This window comes from Numenius arquata, chromosome 18 (genome assembly GCF_964106895.1).
Source record: "Numenius arquata chromosome 18, bNumArq3.hap1.1, whole genome shotgun sequence".
In the NCBI taxonomy this organism is placed as follows: Eukaryota; Metazoa; Chordata; class Aves; order Charadriiformes; family Scolopacidae; genus Numenius; species Numenius arquata.
The window spans coordinates 10,180,101-10,207,267 of NC_133593.1; the positions used below are offsets into that span (position 1 = coordinate 10,180,101).

At 38.3% G+C, this 27,167-nt stretch overlaps 1 protein-coding gene across 4 annotated transcripts in view; it reads right to left on the minus strand.

Annotated features, from left to right (window-relative positions):
• BCAS3 (BCAS3 microtubule associated cell migration factor) overlaps positions 1 to 27,167 on the minus strand; it is a 361,152-nt gene that overhangs the window by 279,761 nt on the left and 54,224 nt on the right. For all 4 annotated transcript variants that reach the window (XM_074160469.1, XM_074160472.1, XM_074160470.1 and 1 more), the window contains exons 9-12: positions 18,187 to 18,263; positions 16,335 to 16,418; positions 9,791 to 9,961; positions 201 to 294 (exon numbers count right to left, since the gene is read on the minus strand). In XM_074160469.1, coding sequence (XP_074016570.1) covers positions 201 to 294; positions 9,791 to 9,961; positions 16,335 to 16,418; positions 18,187 to 18,263 — 426 coding nt within the window. The remainder of the gene's footprint in view (positions 1 to 200; positions 295 to 9,790; positions 9,962 to 16,334; positions 16,419 to 18,186; positions 18,264 to 27,167) is intronic.

Below are 27,167 nucleotides of genomic sequence, written 5' to 3' on the forward strand. Positions count from 1 at the left end.
CGGAAAAGACAAATTCACCAGTGTATGACCCACTCAACGCCTCCCAGAGCAGGCCAAAAGCCCTCATAGCAGTGGGGAGATGTTTGCACAGATCACAACTGCATTTGCAATTCCTTCAAAGCAACGGAACACACAGCTTTGATATCTTCCTGTCTTCATCTTATTTACAGCTATCACATAAAAACAGTAAAAGAACTTACCACTAGGGTTAAAAGCCATGCAGCAAATCGGCTTCTCGTGGGCAGGGAAGTGGGCCACAATACCATCACTATCAGAGTCCTCGCTGACGAGCACCTGCGGAATGTTAACAGAGACAATGGAAGGTGAGGAAATAAAAATACACCTAAGAGAAAATAGCAACTTACTGATGCAGGAATTGTTTAGAAGCTGTACACAGTGGTATGAAATATATATCTAACTGCATGTGAACTAAACACAATCTTCTGTAATTTTTTCAGATAAAGAGACATGAGACACGAGACACGCTCAAATAGCCTACTATTAACTAGAAAGGATTATTCACTTTGGACCTGGATTCTCTATTTATGCTATTCAAAGAAGGCAAAATGGAAAAATATTACTTCTTCGCTACGTAAAGTATTAATGGCTGCACAGCAGCTTATTACAAAAGAAGCTTGTACACAGAGAGCCAGGAAGCTCCATTGCAGTTTTCCATTGCCGCTGGCTGGAGCGAGGGCTGTGACCCCTCCGGAAGCTACGATCGAGAGGGGCCATTACTCATAAATTCGTGCCAGGAGCTCTCATTCCACCAGAGCCCGCAGCCGCCTGCAGATGGACTAACACGAGGAGGATCGGTGTAATTATGCTGAAGAGCACACACTTTAACTGTAAACAACAAATTATTTTCTCTAACCAATAACAGCAAAAAACCTAATCACATAATAGAAAGAAAAACAAGAGGTAGCGTAGAGTTTTTCAAAGAAAAGGGAACATTTAACCATTACATAAATCAGTATTTTCTTTGGGAGAATTCAAAGTATACATGGCAAAGGAGTGGAAAAATGGACCAAAAACCCCAGTCAAAGACAGTGGGTTTGCCTTCCACCAGTTCCATAGGTAGAACACTGCAGCTTGTGTCCTGCTAATTAGTGGTGATGGACTTGAGGTACCCGATCTCCAAACGACACAAGAAGTGCTAAGGACTGGGAGGGTGTGCGAAAGCACCTGCCTTATGAAATACGCAGCTAACAAGAATTTTCTCCATCTTGAAATTGTCTCAATGGACATTAAATAACAGTATTACAAAGGCTGTTAACCAAAACTCCTTAAAAAAAAAAAATCACACTGTCGTAAATACCTTCTCATGAACAAACGAGCAATTCAAAGGTAGGAGTTTTCACAACAGAGGGAAATGAAGAGGAAAAGGAAGTATCTGGACTGAGATCTGTGTTGCGCAACGTCTTCTGGAGAAAGGGTCAAAGGATGAGCTTTTGGTTTTCAAACAAAAGGTTATCTGAAGTTGATAAAACTACTTGGGCCAGTGGAAACTAAAGCTGAGCGTGAAGACATCCGAAAGGACCTCCAGAAGGACACAGCATTACCAAAGTCTAATTGTATGAAAAGGAAAAGATACTCTTAGATTTACAGAAGAGAACCAAAAGATTTTTAGACAAAACATATGCAAGAGCTGAAAATGTATTTCATTCCTTGGTTACATCATGTTAAAGACTAAATTAAGTAAAACAATAAGAAGATCTGTCAGAAAAGCACTTAATAAAAGTGTTTCTGTGGTAAGCAAAAACCACCTTCTTAATAAGATAGTGCAAAATTTCCCATTTCAAGTTCAGAATAGTTTGTCTGCTGCTTCCAAAATAATCTGAAAGGTTTTTAATACTTCCTACTCCTAACAGATATCAGAATAATTTGAAGATATTTTTATGCTTCAAAAAGAGAAATCATCTTTAAATGTTTAAAAAAGTCACGTAATATGGATGAAGAGGCCTGCGCCTGCCTGACTTAACATGTTCAAATTACTTGGCACTGTCACATAAGCACAATTATGGTTTTGCTTTCCGTTGTCAGCATTTCGTGCTTATTCCAGAACCACTAACCAGAGGGTCTGGAGATCTTCCTAAGAGCTTTTCAAAGAAACAGTGTTCTTTGCTCATCCTATATAAGCTGCACTAAATAACTCCTATACATCATCTTTTCACAGCTTCCACTTTTAGGTAACTTGGTCTTACCCTAAATATTTCACTCTAATTAAAGATACATGATAGTGATAAAGTAACATCATAAACCAGCTTTACTAAAGAAATTGAAGGGGTATTTTAAATCTCGTCTGTTAAACAAAAATACTTAATCTAGAAATGTGTAGGTATCAACATCATTGCCTAAAACCAGCTCTAAAGCATATTTCACATGCATCAGCTCCTACAGACTGTAGGCTGGATTAATTCAGCATGTGCTTCCTTTTTTTTTGTTTAAACTAATGATAACCGCAGCACTGTTATCATCCCTGCAACGTAAACCCCCTATTCAACAGCCAAGGATGGTAAGACGACCTTCAAACATCTTTTCTCTGGAAATACTACACAAAGTAAAAATTTCACATTAGAAATTGTGAAACACCTCAGACATACTGATTTGAGAATACAATAACACCCAAACCTACTCTTTGTATGCTATGCTGTTTCCACGCTTTAATGTGTTTTTTTCAATCACTGCTTAAAATTATCTTCCCGGAAAAACAACCTTTGTGTTTAATCTAAAAGGAGTTTTTCAAAATCTCCACTTTGGACTCTAAAAGCTGATTTTCTGATAGAGCAAACCAGTCCTTATTTTTGGCTGTTATACAAGTCCATTGTTTGTGACAGAAATACAAGGAAGGAGAAGTTGTCGGTATAACATCCAATAGAGAAAGAAAAGCCACTGTGAGCTTGTGGGTCCTGAAAACCCTCGCCTGTCACCAAGCCTGGCTCACGCGGAGCTCTCAGACTCAAACTAAAATACATCACTCTCCTGCGTTAGCCAAGGAAAAAAAAATAGTTAAAAAAAACCCACCCACAAAACCACCTTCATTACTCAAAAACCTGGAAATCCTTGAATAGTGAAGAATCTGAACCTCAGGTTGTGAGGGTGCCACACCACCTCCTGACAGCCACTATCTGTCACCTCCCACCCACAGCGGCCAGAAACACACACGTGGAAACACAAGTGCTTGTGCAAGGTAAGATGAAGTTGAAAAGCGTTCTTAATCTTTTTAAAATCAACATGAAAAAAGAAATCGTCATGGAACAGAGAAGAAAAGAAGTTTGGTTTTTTTTTTTAAATCATCAGCTTGTATTTATATCTTCAGGCTGAACTGCATGATTTGCCACGTCCTTCCCCTGCACTTTTGCAGTGGGCAGTTGAGGAAAACATGCATCACTTCTTACAATTTCAACATGACAAAGAAAGCGAGGGGGGGAATAAAATTCAAAGGAGTTACAGCAGTTGACTTAACTACATCATCAACTAAAGAAGAGCCTCTTTGGTAATGTCCCTTCCAAACCTGCCACGAAACAGGAGCCTGGTTCACATGCCAACTTAGAGCTTGAAGAGCTTCAAAAACCACAGTATGATTTTCACCATTGTATATAACTTCAGGAAAACAAAATTATGCTGATAAAACAACAAGGTGTTTTACAACGGAATACATTATTTTCTGTACTGGAGATCTTTAAATGGTTATAACTGCCTCAGCGCAACAGGGTTTATATAAATTTGGATGGATGAAATCGGATGGATTTCATGCAGACAAGGATGAAGACCGGAGCTGCACAGTCATGAAGAATAACTCCAGGCCTCCGTCACACAAGCTTCACAAGTTTTAGAAACCGCTTCTTACAAAGGCCGACACGAACGACGCTCTCTGCAAAGGTGCTGGAGAGAACGCTGCCAGTGGGCTAACAAATGGCACATGAAATCAACACTGACATTGCACAACCGGCTCCTCGCAGCCAGCTCGTGGTTTCTTGCCACTGAAAAGAGCAGAGTTAGAAATCTTCTTCTTGGAAGTGAAAACAGTGGTACAAATTGCCTAATAACGCGCGCAAGTGCTGTCAAGAAGCTGGAAGGAAGCAGCTGGTTGAGCTTCCCGAGGCACGGGGCACGTGGAGCCCACAGGAATCCCGGGGCTGCAGCTTTTTTCATCCCAAAGGGGCTCCGTTCTCCAAGGCAGCGGCCTCCAGCCACTGAGAGCAAAAGACCCTACAATGGCTCTCACTGAAAAAGGTTCATAAATCTCAGCATTACTCTTATAATTCCACTGTCACTGAGGTTCGTGAGGATGTTCAAGTACTTTCCTTGCAGCGGTCCCTCCCGTTCTCTTTATCTCACCCTACAAGGGGAGCAGACAGAACACCTAAGGCATCATTACATTACATTTACTACCAGAAAAGAGGCTTTTGCTTTGAGGGCAAGAGATAGCTGAAGCCAAAGCTTTTTTTCTCCTATGCCATATTTTTCTTCATTCGTAGTATTTTCCATACTGCCGAACAGAAGCCACTAGTAATTATGACTTCAATTATTTTAATCTTTAAAGGCAAATTACACCACTTATCCCAGTGGAGACATGTTTTTAAATAAAACATGAAAGTAACACAAATAAAAATGGACACAAATCTAATCAAGCGGGTCCTACTCTTAATAAAATTAAGAAAGAATAATCCCATCATCATAAAAAAAAATAGGTTTGGCAATATTTATAAATACGAATATTACATAGTATAGAGATCTTTGCATGTATACTTATTAAGATCTCCATCGATTTAAACAGCTGAAGTTAGTGCAGTGTCCGCACAAAACCCAGCCCCCTCCATACCGACCCCCCCAATTAGCCTCCCCCAACTTATAGCTAAGGTCAAACATCAGTGGAAAAGGGCTAAAAGTGATAAATCTGTGGCATTAACTACTGCACTCCTTTTAATAGAATCCAGCATAAACTCGAAACAGCCTCGCGCTCAGCCTGAACCATTTATCTGAGACAAAAATGTCTTCTTGACAAAAAACAGATCTCCTTTAATAAAAGTAAGGCAGACAGTATTATGCTCTGAGGGAATCCTGTTGCTCTTTTTATATTTATATATAAAAAGAATTCTTCTGTAATACACATAGATATAAAAAGGAAAGAAAACTGATGCCAAATATATGAGCGTTAGAACATCAAATTAGCCTTTGTGAAAGCTGTTCTTATAAATAAAAGCACCGGTGTTAATGACCAGTGGAATTACGTGGGTACTTAAAAGTTTTATTATGGAATATGCCTTATTCTTTCAGCTTCTTTTTGCTTTAGACCGAAGTTTCACAACAATTCTCGTCCCCGATAAGCATCTTTATTTGGTTCAATTGTTATCAACTCCTTACCAAATGAAAATGAACTTTTGAAACTGCAGCAGTCTGCAGGTTTTTTTCTGAGAATTCCTCTTTAATGCAATAAAAAGTTAATAGGCAACAGAAAAAAGGACCAATCACATTTTAAAACATAAAAAGATCAACATGTTATCTTATTTTGCTAAGTTATTTTTAAAGTATTTCCTCAAATATTTTCATGTGTTTTGGATGATCTGTGAAAGCAACACAACGATATCTCATCAATCACATCGCTCTATCAAAAGCATTAAGAATCGAGTTTTGTATTTTTAAATGACCACATATTTCTCTGTCAACTAAATGTTAGATGTTTAACAGATTTACATTCAGTCACAAAACTGGCGACTTTTGAGAAGGGTCATTATTGCAGCCTACATGTGGGTGGCCTCGTTGATGAATTAATTAAGAATACAGAAACAAAGGTCGAAAGAAAATAATTTTTCTTTAAAACTCAAGCCACTAAAGTCTTACACATTTCATTCCAATTACTGAAAAAGAGGACATCTGTACAGCTTTAGCTTTATCCATTTCAACTAATTAACAGATTCAAATAAATAGTCATTACATCTAACTGAAAAGTTTGCTAACACTTCATTAGAAGGAAGTTTAAACAAGCACACAACCTTGTTAACATATTTTGGTTTACCACAAAGTTACTTGGGCATCTCGATAATTATTTTTACTCCCTTTACAAATATATCATGACAGCCAACTTCAATAATTCTACATTCCTTTCCATTTATTTAATTACTGCATAATTCAAATTTTCTTTAAGTACCACCAATTTTGAAAGTAGGAGCTATCGTATAAACAGCTGCTGGGTAGGAGAATTTACTACAATATCTACATTCATATGGTTTATTAAAAATATTTTCCCCACAGATTTAATCCTGCAAGATTACATTAGAAGATTTCTTCGGTCTTTAATTGTGTATTTTTTGTGGTAAGCTAGCATTTCAACCTCTGCCATGGCAGCAGTATATTTCATGAAATGCACTGATTTTCATCTCGGGTTCTTTATACTGGGTATCTTTGAAATGGTAGATATAATAAAATTAGTGGGAACTTAAAGCTGTAGTTACTCCTGCTGGCTTACATCCAAAACATGTTCCTTAATCATCCGACTGGCAAATAAATCTGTTATGTTCGTACGCAGCTTACTCCATCTTTAAAACCTGTGTTGCTCTGCTCAGAGTACATGGACAAGCACATGCATCATTACTTTGCAAGCCCTTTATATATATATTATTTATTTTTATATTAAAAAATCCCACTACCTCTGCTACCCAACTGAAAAAAGTGTTTATTCCTCCTTCAAAAGGACACGCTTGCCTTAGATTTCCTGTCACCTTCTTCCACTTTCTTTCTCTTGTTTTAAAACAGATTTCTTCCTTTTTTTACTGTATGTTACCTTAAAGATATATTTTATTACTTGGAAATTGTTTTATTTCATTATAACACCCAAACTCTTAGGTAGGCTGTGCAGGTAGATAGAAATCTTTAGTGGCCTGAAGGAGGTGAGGAATTCCTTTTACATTAGGAGTTTGCTAATGATAAGAAAATCACTCCTTTCTGCTTCTGAAATTCTCCTCATTTACGATTAGGCTGACAATCCCTGAAAACCACACACAAATATATTCATGTTGCCAGACAAATCTGATGAAAGGGATGCAAAGCTTCCAAACTGTTAATCCAGCCCAGCAAACCCTTGGCAGACATTAATTCCTGCGGTTCCCCAGGCAGTTTAGGAGACCAACTCCTACAATGGGCACAGCCGCCCAGCAGCGTCCCGCCCAGCAGAACTGAAATTCTCCAAACCAGGAGTTTCATCACAGGAGAAAGCAGGAAATGCCACTAGGTGTTTCTTTGTATTCACCCAGACCTCTTCATTCCCACCTGGAATCTGAAAACTGTGATGATAAACCAATAATTTTAGAAATATCCCTGCCACGCAGCATGAAGGACACCTCTCGCTGTAGTGCTGTACGGCCACCGTGTCCTCGGCAGCATGGCTAAGTCCCAGCTCAACCCCTCTGCTACTGCAACCAAAGTGTTGGTGATAACGTAGTTTGGATGGCTACTATCTGCAAACCAATTTTCCACAAAAGAGCAAAATAATTTCAGAAATGAATAGAGTGAGAAAGAATCGATGTAGCCCCAAACAGCCACATGGATTTCAAACCAGCACGATGCTGAACTGCGAGGTTACGTTGACATAGATGAGCAATCACTGTTAGTTCAGTGCAATTACTCACAGAATAAAAGGTCAGATTTGCTGAAACGCCAAAGCTTCAACCAATTATGCTATAAAAACTGGCCAGGACTCCCCAGCTCGCCCAGAGCCGTGCCAAGGAGACACCAGCGTGCTGTTTCCCACAGCTGGGCCTGCTCCTGCCAGCACCAAGCACAGGATCCCCCCGCCACGGTCCTGGGGACTGGGCCCTTCACACAACAGCCAAAACCAGAACTGGCCCCATTCAGGTGATCTGGCCCCAGAAAAACTTACGTTTCCACCTGGCGATGGAAATCCAGCTGTAGCGAAGGACAAAACTCAGTGGGACTGACGAGCGAGCACGCACAACACCCCTTACGTTAGATGGTTCCTTACTGGGGCAGGGTTGGATGACAGTCTTTATTTAGACCATGTACAAAGTGTATTTATTTTTAATCAACTTTCTTTTTGCTAGATGCACATTTCAGTAAGATTTTTAAAAAGTCTTCTATGCCACGAAAACAATGCAAAAGAAAGATTATTTTTCCTGGAAAAAAATATCATGTTAATTCTGAAAGCGAGTCTCAGCACTGAAAATAAATTATTAATTTAATATCATTTTAAAACTTCTCATCACAAAAATATGAATGGAAGACATACAATTAGGACATCTAACTTAGAACCTCCTTCCCTAGAGATTCAAGACAAAAATTATTTTACCAGAACTGATGGCTTATTTATGTTACAGCAGCAGTATTTGGACAAGGCAAGCGTTATCATTTTTACAACTACTTTTCCATAGTGCCCTTTAGGCTTGATAGCTCCCTACTATTGTTAAGGTCAGAGGACAAGTTCATAAAACCTCTAAATCATACATAACAAGGCTTAAAAACCTAAGATATATCATTTTTTTTCCCTAAGCCTATGCAGAAGAATCAAAGCACAGACAATGACCACCAGAAATAATGACCGCATTAAACAAGGCTTCATGAGAAATTTATGAAGCAAAATTTTTCTTTTTTTTTTTTTTTTCCTGGCAGTATATGAAGAATCAAAAGACCTTATTTCCCAGGAAACAAAAGCAAACCCCAACGGTCAGACTTATTTTAAGACCTGACTCCATAAGATCTTAAGTAGAATACATAGTTTTTTCCATTATCCTCCTCTGATTTTTCTTTTGTTTTCATTTTGCAAGAAAAGGCCCATATTGATACATGAACAATCCCCTTTCAGTGTAACATTACTTGGCTAAATACTTCAAAAACTAATTCTCAGGAAGAAGCACAGCTCAAACAGTACGCTGGGATTTTTGTTTCCTTCTTTGTTTTCAACTAAAACATTACATTTTACTCTGAGGTAAGAAAAGAAAACAACTTAACTACTGATTTGTCACTAATACCTTACTAACTTACGGGCAGAAGGTACCATAAAGACAGGGGAAAACAAGAAATAGTTTTTTCTTTTTTAAATTCAATAAATATGAACGTTATGTAAAAAATTTTACAAGAAAGTTACAGACTAATGAAGTGCATGGGAGTCCTGCATAAACACTAATTCCAGCACCAGACACTTTAAAAATGAAATGATTGACAGAAACAAACAAAACCGATATGGATCTCTTCTGTCATAGACAGTACAAACCACCCATTTCAAGTTTGTATGATAGTGGTATGGATTTTTTAGCACAAGATTTTGCCTGACGCGCTGCACTGTGTAGTATTAGTAAAACAGTACATATGCCTCACAAACCAGCATCATGCTTCATTACCTTTTAGTTTTGAAAGTTATGTAAAATCATAAGCTTTTATACGTATTATCCAACTTCACTCATCTTCTTTTTTAAAAACTGGAGGTCAACAATTCACTGTTTTTCTAGACACTCACATCTTCCAGCCACATTATATATTAATAAATATAATCAGACTACATATACATTTCAGCTGATCAGCGTAAATCAATGTCAATTATGAACAAGTGTTAGAGAGACAAAATGTGACGCTTCACACTTGATGTTGTCAAAGTGTCACATAAATATGTTCTAAGGACAATATATATTTTGGCTTAATTTCAGTCCCAAATTGTGTGTGTCTGCAAAATTTTTTGACCCAGCAAAGATCTCGTTTATTTTTAATTTTCAAAAGCCTAAAATACATTTTCCTGAGATTCTTCCGAGAATGAATGCATATTCTGTGCGCACTGTATTACCTGTCCTTCCGCGACTGTCTCTGTGTCAATGATGGTGATGATTCCAGGCACCAGAGGACTTCGACGAATGTTGCTGTGAGCTAAAATTTCTTCTTCAGTTGCTCCTGAGGGCAGCGTCCCCGTCAGCTGCGTAACTACTTTCCCCACCATTGTAAGTCCAGTCTTTATCGTCTGAAAAAAAGAAAGAGAACCAATAAATAATGTTTAGGGCTGGTTTGTGGATCTATCTTGAATTTTTTTTCTGAACACAATTAATGTAACTAGGTTGTGCACACCAGAAGAACACAAACCAGATGTTTTTATAAGTGATATATAAGTGACAAAAGCTGTAGGTAACAAATCTTGGAAAATATTTAGCGCCCTATCGATTTCAAGTATGCACCTTTAGTTTGGAATTAAATGCTTCTAAAAAATTATCGAAAAAAAGAAGGATTTTAATGTTGTCTAAATGTTACAGTTTTTTTTTTTCTTTCTTTCACTTTGTTATTTACTTCTTCCCAGGGGTACAGAGCACGGATAGTTAGAAGAATGAAACGATGAAGCCAAGGTAGGTACGCGTGGAGGGCAGTGCCACATGCAGACATATCTACAGCCCATAATGGTTAATGCTGCTATAGTTACATCTTCTGCACAAGTGCAAGAGACAAGGAATTCGGCCTTTGATAGACATGACAGACACATTCATTAGTTTTCTCAGCAATTATGCCTTTTTTAGCATTAAAACTGCATATGGGACTCAAACCCAGCAAAATTAAAACCGCCATCCTGAAGGTACCGGGCAGGACAGCTCTGTACAAAGTCCACGCACATCCCATAAAAATAATGTGACTTTCCACAGTCTGCATCTCTTCCAGACGTGGCTTTGAAAACATACTCATCACACCAGCTTTTACTATCTAAAGAAGCTGAAGACTGTTTTTATATTCTTTTATTTGGAGAAAGTGGGAGAGCACACACAGTGGGAGAGATACAGATTTTAAAAAAACCCCAAACAATTCAAACTACAACTTTAAATACTTTCTCCTTGATTCAAGGACTGTGCCTTACCTGCCTATAAAGAATTGAGCAGATTTATTATGCAATATAAATAAGAAATAGCAAAAGAGATCAGAACGGAATGACACTATAACAAGCCAATTCTTAACTAAAAAGACAAGCTAAGCTGCCTGCTAAATTGAAAAGGAAAAAAAAAAAAAAAAAGTACAGATCACAGGCTGAAACCAAGAAGCAGCCACAAATCAATTGCAACTGCTTTGTTTAGTGCTAAAATCTCAAACTGCAGTGATTAGAAAACACATTAGTGTTCATCAATTAGCAGCCAAACGTTTGTTTTAATAATTCATAGGAAATGACTTACACAAAGTCTGTTAGTGTGTTGTCAGGAAAACCTCTGAAGGGCCAACAGAATTAGGCGCCACACGGTATTGATGGCAATATCTAGCCAGGAAGCCTGATTAACCTCTGAGATGCCTCAGCTGATGGACTCGCTCCATTAATGCTAATGGAGATACTACCACTTAAAATCGAGCCATGCCTTTATCATAGGAATGTCTTTGGGGTTTAAAGTCTTTAGTAATATCCTGCCATTTGTTTCTTATTATTTCTTTTTATACTCTGATAGAACAAATGAGAGTAAAACAAATCCTAACGGTGGCAAACGCAGAAGGCTGAAAAAAGGGGACATAAAGCAGATAATGATATCCGAAGAATAGACCTAAAATAGACCCGATGCCATCACAAAAATGCATTTCAACAGGCACTTTCCTTGCAAAAACTGACAAGGCAGTTTTCTGGCCAATAGTTAAAATCGTATAAAATGCACTGGTAGTTTACACAGCAGGAAAGAGAAATCAGTACAGAAGAACTAGATGGCAAAATACCTATGCAAGGTAAAAGACCAAGAATTGCAATTGACCTATTTTAGAAAATATCTTTCATGTTCTATCTAGAGAAATTGCCTGACAAAGTGCCAAGTATAAATTTATAGCTGTCTAGAAAAAAATTAACATGCTTATCTAATAAAATGAATTACTGCTACACGTTAGAGCAGAGTGTGACTGCAGGACTACGGAGAAGTAATAGGTGTACAAAGACGTGGCCGAGGCCATTAGCTCAGAAATATCAGCGCAAAACCATTACGGCACTTACTTCTTTGTGCTATGTGTATATTTGCAAAAACTTCTCTGGTAATCTTTAACCTTTCCCATGCCATATCAGCTGTCCCCTCTATCCATTAGAGCTAATGACCTTGCTCTCACATAAGCTGTTAGTACTCATTAAGAAGTTATCAGGTAACAAGAGAAAACAGATGCAGCCTTTGCTAAATCACTTTACCACTATAGGATTAAAAGATATGGAGAAAGAATCAACTAAAGAAGTTATGAGGTGAGAAGAACTTGGTTTATAATTTGATGTTAGACATTTGACAGACCAAATACATTTTAAATGAAAGAGGGTAAAGTTTGCACTGTCCCAGTTCCTTTGTCGTCGATGGGAACTGCCAGTGCCTATTCAGTGCAATGTTCTTATAAATAAAATCAAAATACTTGGTCGGATTCCTTTTGTAAGCGATGATGCACATTGTGCAAACACAGACATTATTTGTACGCTCATATGTACCCAGTCTACTGAAAAATGACTGTTCACATTCATTCAAATATAAAGAAACATATATTTAATTAAAATAAATGTATGCACTCATACCTCGTTTAATTGAAAAATAAGTACAACTTTAATTAGATGGGAAAATTAAAATGCATCATTCGGTGCCTGTTAGGCTGTTTTGTTCCAAAGGTCTTACATCCTTTTAGTGACAAAACAATGTATTGTTCCTGTCTCTCATAATAAATACATTTTACATGATTTATTTGTTTACAAATGAAAAACCTATAGAAAAAAGAAGGAGATATCAAAAAGATATGCTTTGGTAATCAAGAATATGAAAGCCTCATGGTTAGTTTGAACAAAATGTACAATCAATTACAGATTCAAGTTCAAACTAAATGTTTGTTGAAATGCCCATGTTTCACAAAGATGTTTCCCTTTCCTGCTCTTGCCCGTATTCTGAAAAGAGGTCAGACAGGAAAGAAAATCCATCAGGAATTTCATCTGACAGCGTGGCCAGTTTGGCCACGAGAGTACACCGAGATGGGGAAGGTCTGTGTGAGCACCCCCTGAGCAGAGGGAGATGAAACAAGACTCGCCCAGGGATACGCTGGGACCAAACCTCTCTTCAACAAGACGTACAAAAAAACCAAACATGGAGATATATGGATGCCTTTTCCTATGGCCCCTTCCTTGCTGCATCCAAAATGGATAAATATGGATAATTATAACATGCAAATTCACATCTGGATGCTTTATCTCAAACCAAGCACCTGAATATCCTCCCATCACCAATACTGTTAAGTAGTAATGGGGTTTATTCTGAAAGATATTCTATGTCTGCTCTACTGTGTGTGTTCAACTGGAGCGAAAAGATTCTTTATCCCATAAGGAACAACGTTTTGATTTTTCCAAACACATTGGTTTTTATCTTTGCTAAACATTAACCTAAATTGAAATCTTTGACACATTTTCTATTTCCAGAAATTTTCTGCTTGGCCAAGTTACCGAAATTATCAGAGCTTTTTAGAACGTGAACAGCCAGCCACCAAACAAATGGGGGAAAAAGAAAATAAAGAGATTGAGCTGGAAACAAATGCATGTGTTTTTTCCAGCAACAGCAGAAAGCAATGCTCTTGCAAGATGCAACTAAGGAGAAACAGGAAAAAGTTCAATGTTCAAAATACATTCCTTCTAGGAATCATAAAATCAAATGGGAAGATGATGTAAAAGAATTCTGCATTATGTTACCACAATAACAAGAGTTTTGACACCAGTAAACAACATGCTCCAACGTGTTGGACCTCGATATTCTTGGCTTCTGACTACCAAGTTATTTGATTAAGGAGGAAATGTATTTGTTTCACCAAGTCCAGTACTCAGCGGTACATCGCACTGAGGACAAACCCACCACTCACTACCAGGACATTCAAAAACATTTCTCAAAGGGAATATCATTGAAGTAAATATTCTGCACTGCCATTGAGACCTTCTATAGAGGATCTGAAAGGTAATTCTCAAAATTGACCCTGTTGAAATTACTCTTTGCTCTCAGCTTTATCTTTCTCCTTTATACGAAGGTTCTTTCACTTCCTTCAATAAGAAACTGGAACCCAAACAGAGAAAAGGCTGTAACCCAAGATAATCTGACAAAACAAGAACTTTTATGGAACCACTTCTGAATCGAAAAGCAGCAGCACAGGGAACAGAAAAGGACATCCACTGTCAAAAGAGCTAATACCTCTGCCGATCAAAGGAAATGAATTACAAACCATTGCAGGCTGATAAGGTGTAACAGCAGAGGTTTATAAATTAAGGCTTACTTAAGCAAGGAGTAAAGTTAACGGTGAGGTAATGAGAAGGACAGAGCAATGGATACTCACAGTGTATTTCTACCAACAAGAAAGTCAGCATTTTCATTATCAGAGAGAAAAACTTGCCAGATAGTAAGCCAAGATTCAGTGAAATTGGTAATAAATTTAACATTTCAGATTAAGTGTTGCTCACTCAGACATAAGTAACAAATTAATACAGTGAGGCTGAGATACACTCAAGAGCCAAATCATGCAAATATTTAAAACTATATTAGTATTAATCTTGTCTATTACAGTGACATTAACAGCCAGTCGAGCACAAAAGCAACGTGCTAGGGCAAACACAAAGCAGTGTAGAGTCTGTGCCCTCAGGATTATCCGTTTTCCTAACTTTCACTGTTACTTTCTCTCTGCACAGAGACTAGCAATCTTTCCTTTCCTGTGATAATAAACACATCTTTTCTTCAGCCGCTATTCACATGATGCAGCATCACCACGTCAGTGTCTGCACACGTTCAGCGTAATATGGGAATTTCTGGATTCTGACCCTTGGCCAGCACTGCTCAGGAGGTAAAGTCATCGTCTTGGTCGTCACTACTTTAAAACCTCTTTATCCGTGGCCTTTGGGGGTAAGAGCTATAAAAGGATGTCCCCCTTTTTTAGATTTTTTTAGTCTCTTGAAAAAAATTACAGAGAACAGTGTCTTCCATGCCTACTGGAATGCTTTGACAATCATTATATGATTTAAGAAAGCTCTGGCCTGTTCTCCTCCAGCCATGGCTAGGCTTGGCTTTGGCAGCACAGGGATCCCTTTGTGAGATTTTACCACATCTGATCGTAACTGCGGCTGATCACGCTAAGCCAGTTGGTTTTTCAAACTTATCTCTGCTATAAAAAAACAGCCTAATGATGCTGAGATTGAACGAGTACAGGGAGATTTTTCCCCAGGTTTGTTTTTTTTTTTTGCTGATGGTGAAAGTATGCAGAGATACAGCAAATTTCAGATGTCTCCAGAAGGACAGCAATTCAAGTTCTCCTCAACAATGTAAAAAACTGTGATTTTTCCCCTACTCCAGCCACAGTGAGATTGTGTCCAAAGCTGTGCTGATGGAATATGTTTTTATGTTTTGTTTTTACATGAGATGGCATGCCCTGTGTCTCTCTTTGTGGGTTCCTGTAACTGTTGTTTTCTTCAGTGACGCTGAGCTTTCTGCCCTGTGCTGTCATTTAATTCCTATTATTAGATTTGTTTTGTTGTGCATATCAGAAATGAAAAGGCTAGTGGTTACAATGAAAGCTTGTAATCAGCACGAAGTTTGTCAGACAATGCCAAAACTCACTTTATACATGTGCGTGTGTGAGAGAAAAAGAAATTACTTGGTAAAATGCTGCCAGCGAGTCCTCAAGGAAAGGAGCAGGGTGGGGAGGGGGGGGAATAGTAAAACAGCAGCTCTGCATACGCTTTGGCTCATTTAAGATTTTTCCAAGCCATGGTCTTCTTTTGATACTATGAAAACCCAGACATTTCTCTGAAAACAGAGGGATATTATAATGTCATCTGAACTAAGAAAATCAGGCAATGGAAGCTATATGTAAACAGTCATTAATAAACTCTAACCTTCAAAGAAAGCTGCCAGGTAATTAATTAGCTCCAGTACGGTGCTGTCATCCTTCAGAGAGATTAAAACCCATAACGCTGGTGTGACTGAGCCCCAAAAGCACCAAGTACTTGTGAAGTCAGTTTTCATGATGCTAGAACACTAATAATTCACAATGTTGATTTCTAATCGCGTAAACTTCTAATATTATGAATAGACATTATACAACTCCTTTTTGCTACGATTTTGCTATGAGGGGTCACTAATGTGAATAGCTGTTTGTAATAAATAAAATTTAAAAAAAAAAATCAGTTCGTAAGGACAAGAATACTTTGTGAAAAACAACGGCTACTCAGAGATTTGCAGCACCAGGACCACGTAGATGGTGCTAATGCAAGTGTGTTTCTCACTGTGTTCCCCTCGTTTGCGAATGCAAGGGGGGGGCGATGACACACAGTACAATTCAGCAGGGAAACCTAATAATTATCTTACACGATAACCTCTCCCAGCAGCAGATGATGTACTCACTTTGGCAGCACTAATGACTGTGGCAGTGTAAGACTGAATGTTGTCTCCACAGGCTCCACCACGGGATTGATGGCATCGGATCAGCTACAAGAAGAAAGACAGCAACCAAGTAACTACTATTAAACTACACAAACCCATAACCCATTACCATAGCTCTTATTTATCATGTACAGTGGTGTGTTTTTCCCTACAAATAGCAAAAAGCCCTGCTGAGACACTTAACCCCTTTTTATAATCTTCTGGGTGCCACCCAGACTGTCGCGAACTCAACTCCAGTTTTCAATTACAAGATGAGTAGTCACTAAGAATTCATAAACTTTGAAATGGTGGGATTTTTGGTCTGGCAGCAATACCACAAATAAATTTAAATAAATATAATCAAAAGCTTTAGCCATGTATATGTAACATTAAATACTTGACATCCTAAGAATCTGAGTGTGGCTTTCCCCTCCTTTTTATGACTAGCAAGCAAAGAAATGACAAAGGAAAAGAGCTACTTTAATCTATTAAATGTAAAGTTTAAAGGAATGTACATGGGATTTACTCTGTATTGCCTTCCTTCAAAATTAATAAATCAAAACAAGATTCTTCTACCTGCCATCGACCTACAAAAGCATCTCTTGCATTTGAACCCTGACTAACAATACAGTATGTGCTTCTGACTAAATAAAATGGCAAAAAGCTTTGGCAAAAAGAACACGTTGCCTGTTTAAACGTTTTAGCTACAAGAAAATTAAAAATCACTGTAAGATGTGTTTGTTTCTCCAGGCTTTCCTTTCCTGCTTGAATTTGTCTAAATAGCTAATAGCTAAACTAGGGAGAGAGGAGAAGTCCGCAGTGAATGTACCTGGGAACACACGAGCCATTTAAATTCCTTTTGTGATACAATTCTTTTGCTGAGCAGTGGGTTATACTTTTGGCAGTAGGACTTTTTATACCCCAGGCCAAGTGGTTAAGTTTTACAGAACCCCACAGGCGTGGCATTAAAGGAAAGGCAGGCCTGAATGCGGACAGAAATCAGTTCTGCTTGAAGAGGTGTAACAAATAATACATCTCTAAAGCCTGCCCCTCTGATAATTCCTGGTTCGGCTCTAGAAACAGCTATTCCAGTCACAGGTGGAAGGGAGAAAAACCATCTGCTTTGAAATAAAAATAAGGCATTAGAAGCTGAATTTAAAGTTTTCAAACACTTCAAGCTTTAAATACACAACCACTCCTGCCTAGGGCTGGGTAAGAACAGTGATAATTGTTTTGCTTGGGATCTATTTTCTTCTTTTGCCTCTAGAAAGAAAAAAAATTAATTCAACTTTTTTTTTTTTTCCCCCCCAGAGCCTAACAATTTCAGTAAAGATGTTGAAAAGTGGTCATTTTAATGCTATTTCCTAATTTACAAAGTGCTTTGCTGTGTTGTTTCATACAAACTCACTGGTTCTGTCCAGACTCTGTTTCCCCAAACAGCATTTAGGAATCCTCAGTTTCCTGCCTTTCAGAGGTGTCTATAATTTTATGCTTTAAACTTTTTAAATGCAAAACGGGTTGATTATTGAGCGACCTCACTGAAAACACATGTTGATAACTGTCCTCTCTGCCTACGCCACTGACATATTTATGCCCCCCCTGAGTTCATGAGCTTAAATCAACGGTGCAGAGTAAAGATATGACATCTCTGAATCCAAAGCACAACTACTCTGGGTCAAAGATTAGGTCTCTCATCATTATGCAAGTCCTCTTACGGATCACCTTTTTTCACATACCCTTTTTCTGAGACACCCCTCCCGCCCCCATATATATACAAAAGCCAGAATGAAATCTAGAAAGAGAAGTATTTTCTTAAAACTAAACCTTTCCTTACCTTATTTTCTGCATAAGCAAGCCAACGGCTTCCAAGAGCAATAGGATTCATGTTTGGCCCTGGGCAAGGATAGCAGCCTGAAAAGTTTTAAAAGGCAACATTAAGAAATATCTTAATGACTTCTTACAAAGAATTTTATTTATTGCCAAGAAAATAAGAAGTCTAAACAAAAACCTTTCAATTGCTAATATCACTCAGTAAATGCTTGCATTTTTTGTTCCTAAAGATAAGACTGTGGTCAGATGAGCTATTTCGAACAGTTAATTATGTGTAAATACTCATTTCTCCTTATGTTTGCATTTTTTTAATGCCATTTTGATACAGTGGGGCAAGGGGGATATTTAAAAGTTTAGATTGGTTCTGTATCTTCACATTTTAATTCATTTTACTTAAGTGATGTTTTTCTCTTGGTCAATAGTTTTAGTTAGCTTCATTCTCTTCCACATTGTTGTGGCATGAAAGAGTGCACTGCGCTTTTGGTTTTGTTTTTAATAATTCTATATACAGGCCCTTAGCCTGCCAGGGATGAAGGCACAAGACTGTTGATTGATCAGGGCCCTGACAACAAGATTTGAGCTTGAGCGTTCAAATTTAAGCCAGTAAACTAAGGCTTTCAGCCACGTGCATAACACCATTTACTAGCCCTAAATCCACTCTGGTACTCTAAAACACATATATAAAAAAAAAAGAAATACTGCATAAGCGGGGAGAGAATGGAGGGAAGGATGGGACTATCAAGCAAATGGTTCATCTCCGTTTTCATCAGTTTTTAGGCTAATACAGAAAATTTAGTAATTCATATTCTCTCACTGGTTGGCCAAGAAACAAAACATTTATAAACTTACAGACATGTGTGTCTGATTTAAAGGGCCCGGGTTAGCTGATCCTCTCTCACAGGCACAAGGAGCACTGAGATCAGGCAAACAGCATTTTAGAAGAACACATATAACTAACAACTGCAATTTATTGCACAAAATCCTACATTGCATTCTGAGAAGAAACATAAATATAAAAAAAAAAAAAAAAAGCTCGCTAAGCTTTGATTGCCCCAAAGTCTCTTGTGTCAGACTCTTGATACTGAAATACCAACCCCAGAGAGGAAAAGCAAATCTATTTGCTGCCTTCTTTTTGCAAACATCAGGGTCGTTCCAGGCCCCCAAATTGTCCAGAACACTTAGTGAGAACAACAGACTTTTAAATTACGTGGCCATATTTTCAATGCCTGCACAATGACAATCAAGGTTGTCAACTATAGCACGTAGGTGTGAGCTTAAACTGATATTTGACAACTCTTAAGGACATGTTTGATGGCATTTTGTTGGGCACATACAGAAACAGCTGCTACACTGCTCATCCCTCCGAGACAAACAGCTCCTTATTTCATTTTTTAGAGAAGAGCAGCAAGAATACTGCAAAATTTGAAAGATCATAGCAAGCTATTTCAAAGGTCATAAAGCAATGGAAGGAGAAAGGCAGCAATTCATCCAATTAAATCCATCTCAGGCCAGGAAAGCAAAACCAAGTGAATATTTTGTAAGGCCTTATCGCTGCCTTGATCTCAGGAAGGAAAACGAATTCTGAAGAGATGATGGCCACAATTGTTATTGCATTCCAGAAGTGCATAAAATGTGGGTAGCCAGACCTCTTAAGGAACAAAGCAAGCAAAAAAAGGTTGTAAATACAACCGTGTTCTTCCGATGACATTATAGATCAGGACCAGTAAGGTTTTAATGCTGACTTCTGCTTTGGCAATTCTTTTCTGAGTCACTAAAGACATACAGGTCCCCCAAACTTATTTTTCTTCCCTTTTATGTATAAAATATAGTATGAGAAGCCGTCAGATGATAGCCCTCATCGTATACAACTCTCCAGTGGCTTTAGAATCAGTCACTCGCATTTCCCAAACTCTGCAGGCACCTCGTAACGTGCTCGCAGCAGAAATCCAAGGGAGCGGCAGCCAACAGAGGCGCTGCAATGACAAAACCCGAGCAATTCAACAATTCCTAACAAAAAGAAACTTCTTGCTTGGAAAGGGAGCTGTTCTCAATCACTTCAGTGAACTGAAGTAAATGAAGAACTGCAAAAAACGTTACTCTTCACATAAAAAAAAAAATAATCAAATAATAAAAAAAAGTTATCTTAGAAAAACTGCAACTGCCTTCACCAAACCCACTGCAGGCAGTTTGTTCCATGAACTGGACCCAGTCAGACAGACACAGCTCCACACACAAATCAGCCAATTCTAATAATAACCTCCGCAGAGGTCAACAATTCAACTCGGTACTAAACTCTACTCTCCGCTACGAAAAACAGCGTAAAAAAAGAGCTATTTCCTCCCTTTCTTTTTCTTTGCAAGTCTCTGCATTTTGGAAACTTGCAGCAGCACAAGGATAAACAAGGGGTTATACTTTATGGGAAGGAAAAGCAAATTGTTTTTCTGCTTTCCAAAAAAACAGCTGGAGTCAGCAGAACATCATCTACTGGGCAAATGAAGAGACAGACACAGCGTGACCTATCAAGCTCGGCCATCCAATCGTCACCAGCCTAACTCTCTTAAAGATTAACTTCTATTTCTACTAAACTTCAAAACAACTGAGGAAAAATCCATTCTAAGCAACAACAGCAGCAATTTTAGCATGTTTACAATAGGAATGAACATAATGAGAACGCAGAACTAACTGTCAAGAAGACAAAAGTTTCCAAGTTTTAATGACAGTATGGAGAGGTCATCCAAGAACAGATCGCTCAGGGAAAGGCCTTCCAAAAGTACAGCAAATCAAGCAAGTACTAAAAACCATCTGATCTTAGAATAAGCTTTACTGGGACTATCACCCACAAAAATATAGGTGAGAACCCACTGGAAACTATTTAAAATGTTTTTAAGTACACAGGTACTCTCTCCCTCTGTGTTTATAAAGACACAGAGAAAATGCACTACTTTAAAGCTGTGAAAAGGCAAAAATAGAAAAATACTATTCTGAAAGTCTGAATCGAAGTGCAAGTTTTTCTGCTAATTTGATGAAGTTCCTACACCTGAGAGCTCTGGTGCCTGCTGGCCTGAGCAGCACTGATGAATAAGAAAGGCGCTCCGGGCTTTCCGGGACTTGGCCAAAAGCCCAGGGTTCCAGGGACACCACTCCAGGACCTCACATTCCCTGCCTCCGTTTCCCATTTCCCACATGCAAATTTTACCTAAACATAATGGTCCCACAGGTGAATTATTTATAATTTCTAAGTTTCTTCACAATTTTTTTTTTTTTAAATAACTGAGTTATGAAATTATTATCTGAAATAAGCACGTAGTTTGTGATTATTTGGATTCCAAGATGGTTTTAGCGTTCTTGCTGCTGTGCTGACTTTATATATTTGGTTTTACTGAGAGTGCAGGAATCCTAGAAGTTACTTCATGTTCTCCAAAGAGCTATACAAATGTTTACTTAATGAGTGAGCAAGGAGAAGGCATGTTTGTTTTACATTATTTTTCAATTACTTTTATGAAAATCTCTACCACCCTTTGGAGATTCATATCCATATGCCCGTAATAAACAAAATCACCTCATTCTGAAAACTCACACAAATACGCACTTCCCTGACTCTGGATCTCTCCATTGATCTATCCTCCTACAGAAAAATAAGACTCCAGTCCTTTCCTTATATTGTTTTTAAAAAGCTCATCCTCTAGGTTCAGCAATGGCAGCGTGAATACACAGGCAGCAGCCAAGAAGAGAAAAGCAACACATTCCTCTCCTCCCAGTTTGCTTTTAAACAAACAGCGCATTGGGAAAATACTGTTAAGAGGAACAGGGCCATTAAAAGTCACGTCAGCTGTAACAGAGATTAAGCCAATAAATCACAAAACAGGCCAGTATGAAAACTTGAGCCATTTGTATTGGGACAGCTCTTCATCAAGCTCCACAGCTTTTTCATAAGAAAAAACTTAAAAAAGATATATATACACACATATATATATGTATATACAGAAACTCAAAAGCCCAAAGCATGGAAGAAACGGCATCTCTTACGAGTATGATGAATATGAGTTTGGGACAGGATACAGTCAGCAAACACAAGGGATGCTGGTCAAGGCAGGAGATCACAGAATCACAGACTGGTTCGAGTTGGAAGGGACCATGAAGACCCCCAAGGCCAATCTACATACTAAGGCAAAAGTGAAACCTCACCGAGAAAGCAGATTACTGGATAAACAAAGATTTTTCTGTTTCAGTGTGTGAAGGGGTTCATTAAAGATGACATATGCCATTCTTAAGCGTATCGTATTTTTAAACACAGTTTTCTGAGCAAATTCCAAAATGCGTAACCCTTTTCAACGCAAATTATTTGTCTTTAATCATTCGAGGTATTTGCCAGATATCCCTTTAAAAATCGGTGAAGCAGTGGTATTGTGTATTTTTAAATAACTAACTACAATGACCAAATAAAGCTATGCTACTTTTCAGTCACTGGATGTAGCTTATAACCAATTAATCATTTTTTCTAGGTCTTATGAAATATACAGCACTCTACAGTAACGAAATTACAAAACTACATTCTTAAGTCTTGCAATCCAAAGCAGCTAGAAAACAGATCCACGGCAGAAGAGCACAGAAAGGGAATATAGAATAAATAACGGGTAGAGTGATACTGTTGTTGAAAAAGCCTTGTTTATTCCAAGGAAAACAAATCATAAAAGTTGTTTTATCTAATATTTTTTGTTTGTTTGGGGTTTTTTTTAAGCATCACCAAGCAAACCCAATTTATTTGTTTATAAACTGCATAAAGTAATATTGTTTATAAATTCCTCTGGGTTGCTTCTAGATGAAAGGCCCTATGTAAATGTTATGACTCTCACACTGTCACATACTTTCCAAAACTCTTCTATTGTTCTTGTACTTCCTTCTGTTTAAGTATCACCCATAAAAACGGAGCAAAAGAGCAAACCAGCAGGATGCACCCTACTGCGGAATCATGTTTGCCAGCCAGGGCCACCGCCTTTTTTCTTTTAAATTATAGAGACATTGTTACTACTAACACACTGAAAAAAAAAAAAAATCCCTAGAAATAAAGTGAAAAAGTAAAGCCCTAAATATACTGTCATCATCCCCCCCACGGAGGACAATATTCATAACACATGTCATGTTGACAACAGACCCAGCCCTGCAGCGAGTTGCATTTTGGGCTCTCCTGGATTGGAAGAACAGAATTCCTTCACACAAGCTTGGGGAAGGACGAGAGATTTACTTTTTTATTATAATAATAGTTATTATTATCATCATCATCATTACTATTGTTGCTATTATTATTATTATTATTACTACAGAGACCTCCTTTCCCTGTCAATTCTACCATGGCAGTTTTAAGTTACACTACAGATCTAAGAGCAACAGCAGAGCTAAAAATATCTGTGGCCTTTAATGTCCATTAGGCTGGGTTGTTTAATTTAGCATAAATTTGACTGATTTCAGGACAAACTATGTATTACTCTCAGGTTTACTTTCTTTTTTTGTTCAGAGAATTGGACAGTGATAAATAATAATGTTACTATAGAGGTTGCTGTTCCTGTGCAGGACAATGCGAGTAAGATGGTTTTGGTCTGGCCTTTAACATTAAGGATTTGGGTGCTTTAGATAAAAATAACTTACACAGAAACAAACAGCACTTCCTGTTCTACATATAATTTTTTTAACTGTCAAACCCAGGAGACACGATAGATATACATCTTGGGTACCAATGCCTTGTTTCTGTCTTTATGCAATTTTCCTGTTGTATTTACACTTTCCTGCAGTACAGCGAAACACCCTGTAAGCAACGAAGACATTCGCTTCCATAAATCTACTGGGTTGCCCTTAAGAACTTTTTGAAAAGTATTTTGACCATTAGCCTATAATAGATATACACTAATTCCAACATTCAGGAAAAAACGCTCTTATAAACAGTGTTGTTAAAAAGTAAAAGCAAGATCAAATCAATATTTCTCAGGGAAGGCAGTTACAAATTACACGAAGGGGGGTGTGTTTATATATATATTTATGTGTGTGTGTATAAAAATAAAAACTGCTTATGCACAATTCACAGGAAGACACTTGGCTTCTCTTCACCGATCAAGAAAATATTGAGGATCAGGAGCTCGCTTCTCACCTGCCTTACGGACTTTTGATCTAAACTGAAGAGTCTCCCTCCGCAGCCAGAGGAATCCTATCAATTATTACACCGTGTGGGATCTGCAGGATAAACGCCTCTGGCTGATCGCAGCTGAGAAGGGAAATGGACCTTCTTCCAGAACTTCTGTTTGGAACTCTTCAGGCATTAAACCTTTTCACAAGACATCCAGTGTTTTCTTACTTCAAAGCAAAGAGATCAAACTGCTCCCTGTGCGCTGATCAGGGAGAAGGAATTTAACAAAGCTAACAAAAACGTACAAAAAAGCCTAGATGATTTCCAGATCAGACCTGTGACAAACTGAAACAACCCTATTAGATCTTGCACGTGAATATCAGTGAAAATAGGAATACCACAGCCAAATTGCAGATCAGAGTGTCAAGCACCATGTGGGGTTTGTTGGTTTTTTTGTTTTCTTATTTTGAGAGGTGCAGGTGGGGTGCATTCAACATCTACTGAGTCATTTTTGGCTTGTGGTTAGGCAAGTCTTTTGAGACTTTCTATACAATAAAGTGCTCTGACTAAAATCTGGAAAATTACCTCTTAAGGCTCTAGCTGTACAGCATCAATAGAAATGTGGTGCCAGCTAATGGCTGCAATAACTGTCTTCATCCCTAGAGAATAATGGATGGAGAATATATCAATATGAGGAGTGGAAGGGCCAGAGAAACTGAGCAGGCACTAGTTATCGGACACAAAGATGATGCCACATGCATGATGTTATCTGTGATAATCTTTACTCAGGGCCCAGGGGGTGGGAAGGATATTCTTTACAGAGAAGAAAGTATCCATCAGGCTATATTCATAATCATCAACGTTCCACTAAGTAAGCATTTTTGGAGAAGGGTTGAGGGAGCACTGATGTAATAAAAATCAATGAAATTCAGCTTTTCTGCATCTATTGTTCAGGGCAAAGTAGGGCGAAAAAAGCCTGTACATCACTTCCGTTTCTGATCGTTCAGTCATACGCAGTATTCAAAAAAAGGCTGTGAGGGAAATCTTTAGTGAACCACAATAAAACTCTTAACTATTTAAAAATCTATTTAAAATCCACACCTTGACATTCACAACTACCAAAGGAAACACATTCTTATTAGAAGCATCAAATGAAATTTTTTAAGTTTGGCCACGTGAGCACTTCTAACAGAGCAGGATGAGAAATTACTGTTTGGCTTTATTATCCCCTTGATGCACGTCCTTTCTTAACGATACGGAGTTAGCTCCAAGCACAGCAGAGAATGGAATGTTGTATGAAAGTTACTGCCCTGTGTTCTTCGCAGCCCGATGCTGTGCCTTTCCTTAGCAGACATTTAAAAATAGGAATACCGCACAGGGTAGATTATAGGATATCCTGGTAATTTTTCTACAATACCTACAGTATGTTTTCCCTTCAAGTTTAAGCACCTGTCTTAAATTCCCACACCAAGAGCGGAGCACCTGTACACTGAGTTCTTGTTACAAAAGGCACAAATAAAATGTGCTGGCTCCCTGCCATTCGAGTCAAATGATCCACATTTCCATCTAATCACATGCAGGGGGGGGAGGGGGAAGATTAGTACTATTTCAAATTTGCTCAAGAAAAATCAGGAAATGCAGGAGTTAAACATTCCAACAGCAGCACAAACTTGACCATGTTCTACATCCTGAATATTTTATGGTATATTTATTACAACAATATATTAAGCTACACATTCAACCACAAAAACAAAAACAGAAAGACAAATACTGCTCATGTGCAACACAGCTGCATTAGCACTGCCGAGGAACACCGAACTTCAGAATTCCTGACACTGTTTTTAAGTGTACATTCTGCATTTAATTTCTATGTATAAATAGCCAACAAAATAGACAAGAGCTTCTGCTTAATTATGTTTGCTCTGTAGCTGGCTCAGTGAGGTTCTAAGGCTCCCACGCCACTTAGTCGATACGGACAGAAGATGCGATTTCCACATCATCACCGAATCTTCTCCAAAAAGAAATATTTTCTTTTTCAACACAGTAGTTTACACAGTAACAGAAATGTCTTCAAAGAGCAAGTGATCTTCATTTAGTATTTTTGACCTTTTATGCCATCACTTCTGACCAAATGTTGTCAGATAACACAGCTGAGAATCTCCTTCATGATGAAGAATTCTCTGGGCAGCCAGTGACATTCTTACAGCCACCGTCCAGCTGAGGCGTGTCAGGATGGGGCCAGACGGGACCTGTAAGATATTTTGCTGAGCTTCCTTTTCAGGGGTTTCTACTTTTCCAATTTAAACTGAATCTGTCCTTTCCTACATTTAAAAAAAAAAAAAGGCAGCAAAAGAGCCCTGTTGCTGGCCAGCTGGCTGACTATCAAAAATCTCTGCAGCTAACTAGGTAGCTCATTTACCTCAAATTTCAAACACATCAGAGTAACTTAAGCCTTTAAAGATATACTCTTACGTCGGAGAGATTTCAGCACATATGAAATCTGAAAGCTTAGACAAAAGCTTTACTGCAGCCTTTGACATGCCAGAGCACAACACCCGCCTGACAGCACGAGCTATTAAATGAAACAACTAAGCTTCAAAATCCTCAGGACAACCATTCCACAGCCCAGGTCCAAGAAACCCATTCTCCCAGGATAAAAGCACACGTCTTTTTGCCCAGTCACACGCTGTCACTGGCCACAGGCAAGTCAGGGTGGCAACAGGGAAAAGGCTGCGGTGGCCACAGCTCCAGCTCTTTGCTGGGTTCCGTGCCTTTCCAAAATACCCAGTACAAAATGAGGGGTGTCTTTAGCTTTAGAATCCCAGAACTAGAACAAAGTTCGAGAACATCTCGAGTTTTTTGTATTAAAA